This window comes from Primulina eburnea, chromosome 7, assembly GCF_022965805.1.
Source record: "Primulina eburnea isolate SZY01 chromosome 7, ASM2296580v1, whole genome shotgun sequence".
NCBI lineage: Eukaryota > Viridiplantae > Streptophyta > Magnoliopsida > Lamiales > Gesneriaceae > Primulina > Primulina eburnea.
Genome location: NC_133107.1, coordinates 13,703,307 through 13,708,324, shown reverse-complemented (window position 1 = coordinate 13,708,324; position 5,018 = coordinate 13,703,307). Strand labels below are relative to the sequence as shown.

The window sequence follows — 5,018 nt, the reverse complement described above, 5'->3', positions numbered from 1 at the left end:
AAATCCATTAGCGATGGTTTTAATCATAACCGTCGCTAAATTTCGCGACGGTCTACATATAACAACCGTGGCTAAATTTAGCCACGGTCAGCATATAAAGACCGTTGTCGTCGTAACATTTAGCGAAGGTCTTTAATCATGAATTCCGTCGCTAATTTGTTTCGAAAAATAAAAACAATCTTTTAATAATTTAATAAATCTAAAAGAAACTAACAATCGAAACTATAATTGTGTAAAAGAGAAAAATTTTAAGTGTTTTAAATGTAAGAGAAAAAAATTTAAGTGTTGTGAAGTGATAAAATTGTGTATGAGAAAAATTTTAAGTGTTGTGTGAAGTGATGAAATTGTGAATGAGAGAAAAATTTTAAGTGTTGTGTGAAGTGATAAAAATGTGTATGAGAGAAAAATTTCAAGTGTTGTGTGAAGTGATAAAAATGTGTATGAGAGAAAAATTTCAAGTGTTGTGTGAAGTGATAAAAATATGTATGAGAAAAAAAATTTTAAGTGTTGTGTGAAGTGATAAAATTGTGTATGAGAGAAAAAGTATAAGTGTTGTGAAGTAGTGAGAAACATTTTAAGTGTTGAAAAATATTAAATGTTGTGAAGTAGTGAGAAAAAGTTTAAGTGTTGTGAAGAAAATGGAGTGGAACGCAAGTATTTATAGTGAGTTAGCGACGGTTTGTTGTAAACCCGTCGCCAAAATTTAAATTAGCGACGGTTTGGATTTTATCGTCGCGAAATTTAGCGACAGGTTTTGAAATACGGTCGCATGTTTTAATTTTGCGACGGTTGGAATTTACACCGTCGCGAAATATTGCGACGGTGTTTTAAAAACCGTTGCTAAATTCAGCGACGGATAGCATTAAACCGTTGCTAATTTTAAGCATGCGACAGTTTGACTTAAACTTTTGTCATTGACTTGAGCGACGATTATTTTCAAACCTTCGCTAATTTTAGCGACGGTTGTTTGAAATTCCGTCGCTAAATTTGACGTCGTCTTCCCCAACCGTTGTTGTTTGTCCAAAAACCACGCTATTCGACAACGGCTTCTTAAAACCGTTGTCTATTTTCCAAAAATACACGCTAATAGACAACGGTTCTATGAACCGTTGTCATTGACCCTAAACCTTTGTCTTTGACCCCCCAAAGACAACAGCTGTTTAAAACCGTTTTCTTTGGCCCCTCAAAGACAACGGTTTTAAAAAACCGTTGTCTTTGATCCCCAAAAGACAACGGTTTTCGCTAAAACCGTTGTTAAAAACTCTACGACAACGGTTTTGCACAAAAACCGTTGTCGTATTAATAATATACCTTTAGTGAGTTACTTCACTCGGCTCCAACTATTCCGATATTTTCGGATATAGCTCTTGTTGAATTCCCTACGATTTTTCTTCAAGAACTCCTTTATTTAATCATTCTATCAAGTCCACGACTAAAATATTTTTTCTCTTCCAAATAGCATTAGAATATTTGGAAGAACTTTTAATATTTGAGATTAAAAAATCGAGATACGGCTCTCAACCAAAATAACTTTGAAGGAGGCCGAAATTTGAGAGGAAAATTGGAGAGTTATTTTCGAAAATCATGTCATGTGGAGGCTAGGGTTTTCAAAAATTATGAGTGAAATTATTTAACCTCAAACCTAATACACATATATATAAGCTTCGGACCCATTAATTAAATCAAATACTTAATGGAATTAATTAATTAATTATTCTAGTCCAACTAGTTTAATTAATTAATTAATTTTTTAAAGTTCAATTATGAACCTTAATATTTTTTATGTTGGTCATGTACTCTTACAAGCCCATAATACATACACCCATTACATTTAATTTAAATTCATTATAAATTCAACATTTGAATTTAATGTTTAAATTATAAATTCAACTCCTTAAATTTATCGCCTCAAAAATTTAATATTTAATAAACTCAACTTTTGAGTTTAATAAATTAAATTATCAAATTTTATAAATTCACTCAACTTTTGACTTTAATAAATTAAATTCTCAATTTTATAAATTCAACTCCTTGAATTTATTCTCTCCAAATTTATAATTCATAATTCAACTTCTTGAATTACTATATCATAAATTCAACTCCTTGAATTTATTTATCATAAATTCAACTATTTGAATTGACTATATCATAATATGAATTCAATTTCTTGAATTTTATCTCTCTACGGGAACAAATGATCCACTGCTTGTATGTCTCTCAATGGTTCAGGGATACAGTTAGCCGTAGGTTAACAACTCTTGTGATTCAGGACATAATGCTCTGTTTTGGCTTACCCTAATTTGCCCATTCTATGTATCAACAATTGATCATGAGAATGCCAGAAATCATATTTCGGATTAAACTTATCGAATCATGGTAAGAGTGTCTAGTAGCATTGCATATGATTCCCTAGCTAGGTATCACCGATAATTCCTGCAAAAGCCAGTCGGTTATAATTAAAGTACAATACTGTCCCTTCATCTTATATATCCAGATCGAATCAGCAATCATTGGTTCATCGAGGGTTGCATAATAATTCGATAACTATGTGACCCATATTTGAGAATAAATATTAGCATCGCATGTATAATTGGAGAACTCTTTCCTAACGTACATCTCATACTCTGGCCAGAGATACCATGCACTATTATTTCATCAGATCACATAGGATATCCACACCCGTAGGTGAGCGATGAATTCCCGACTATAATGCATTGGCTCTTACTATGTGTCAGCAACTGTACTCAATCTCTACACCATGATCATGACTCTCCTGGAATCAGGTAAACGAGTCAAAGCACAGCCTTAGTATATAGAGCATCAGTGTTGTCCCGGGTCGTAAGGACTAATGGTATACAATCATAACCACAGACTTATCTCTCGGTAAATGATAACCACATGAAAAAGTCCAAGGGAGGGTAGTTCGATATATTCATCATATGACTACTCATCTATATGCTTGGACATCTCTATGCTCTTACCAAGAAATGCGGTACACAATATCACATATGCTAGTCTTGAGCTCAAGCAACCACTATCCACGTTTCAGGCCGCTAAATTGACTAGGAACGAATTTAGATTATACAGTGTTTACAAATAAGTTTCAACATCGAATTACGATTCATTTGTATTAAAATATAATAAAGGTATTTATTTATGTTGATCACATCGGTATACAGATAAAGAAATAACAAACCATGAAATAATGAATTATATTAAAATAAAGATCGTTAATAAATTCTCTAGCCAACAATTGGCTTACAGGACATCTAATCTAACAAGAGATTCAGTTTGTTATAAAAAACGTTCATTTTTTAAGGAAGTTAAATTTTAATTTGATTACGATATACAAATTAATACAAAACTGTTGATTTTTTTTTTTTTGGGAAAAATTAAATAACAAATATTGTATAATAAATATATTTTTGAACTAAAAATTTGATAACGTTAGTTCTATGATGATATAGTATAGAACTGGGCCAACGGGCAACTCATCGTTTTAACTTTTACAGACGAATACATCATTGGACTTTTGGAGCAATAAATGAATGTTTTCAAGACAAAAAGAACAAAGAAAAGGTATTAAGCTAAAGCATAAGCAAATTTGAAGCATGCATTCAGAATAACAAATCAACAATATTAATACAACATAATAAAATGAAAAAATTTATATGAGCAAACCTTAACCTTCCTAATTAGAAGCCTAGGCCTTTGCAGCCAGGAAGATCAACCCACTCCACTTGAACTTCAACTTCTCCACGTTCAACATTTCTCAATCTTAGAATCATGTCTTGTGTCATCTTCCCTTTGTTCCAAACGACGCAACTCTCGTCCGACAGACAATTGTTTCTGCCCGGTTGAACCCTATCGACTTTTGTGCCATCAGGCAGACCTTGCAATCCCATTTTTAGACATTCTACATAGGGCTTGATATCTATCTCAGCGTTTCCCATGCTATCGTCTACCGTAAAGGTGTCTTTATCGTATACAGACTGAAAAATATACAACATAGGTGGAGAACATTCTGTCGGTATCGTAAAGAATTTAGGTTGGAGTGTGATACGAATTCGGTGGGAACGTAATAACTTACTAGAACGATAGCAACACTTAGATCCTTGATGGAAATGGTTAGCTCTTCATTCCACACAGGGTTGCAGTTGTCCTTAACAACGCTTGTCTTCACTTTCTGCAACAAATTTATGTTCATTCATGCGTTGGGTCATGTGAATTGTTATGAAGTTATCCTTTCGTGTATAATTCTATTATACATAATTTTTTACATAATGAATTCTTCTAGCTCCTCTACCGACTATTTTAGTCATCGTGTATTTTTCACATAAATCCATGATTTCTTAATTTGTGTTTTATGCATAATTTGTTATTATCGTATGAAAACTTCATGACCCTCCCTCCAATACAGTATACATCTTCGCCTAAGATTAATTTTTAATACGTACACATGAAAACAAATGGAAAACTTAATATGTATATATTTATATATATATATATATATCGTGATGAACAAACCTGAGTACCGGAGGAGATGACGACGTATGGATCACTGCTAACTGTGTCTCGAACAGCAAGATTTATACCTCGACGAACCCGAACTTTCAGTAATCCCAAAGCATCCATGGATTCTAGCTAGCTTGGTATGATACCAATTCTTTTCGTTTTTGTTTCTCCTTTTTCATGTATTGTTTAATTTGAAACAAACTCTTTATTTATTGTAAAATTAATAATTCACGTGAAAGTTCAAAGAGAAAATGAGGTCCTCAAAGCGTCAAGATAATTAAGGAGAGCCTGTCATGGCAGCCACGAATACGGTAAAATTAGATTAATTTGTGAGGTTAATAACATTTAATATTTGTTTTTCCAAATGTTAGAGTAGGTATCCAGCTAGCCAACTTGTTGCTCCGGTTTTATTGACTCTGATGTAAAACAATATTTATTTTAATAATATTTTACAATATCAATCGATTATGACATTATACTTTATCTGTATATCCATGCAGGCT

At 32.7% G+C, this 5,018-nt stretch overlaps 1 protein-coding gene across 1 annotated transcript; it reads right to left on the bottom strand.

Annotated features, from left to right (window-relative positions):
* Nucleotides 1-3,606: 3,606 nt before the first annotated feature.
* LOC140836158 (protein C2-DOMAIN ABA-RELATED 7-like) lies at nucleotides 3,607-4,748 on the bottom strand. The gene is made up of 3 exons (XM_073201566.1): nucleotides 4,528-4,748; nucleotides 4,091-4,186; nucleotides 3,607-3,992 (listed from the first exon to the last, which is right to left on the bottom strand). The coding sequence occupies exons 1-3, from the start codon at nucleotides 4,633-4,635 to the stop codon at nucleotides 3,696-3,698; spliced, it is 501 nt and encodes a 166-aa protein (XP_073057667.1). The 5' UTR covers nucleotides 4,636-4,748; the 3' UTR covers nucleotides 3,607-3,695.
* Between the last annotated feature and the right edge of the window lie 270 nt (nucleotides 4,749-5,018).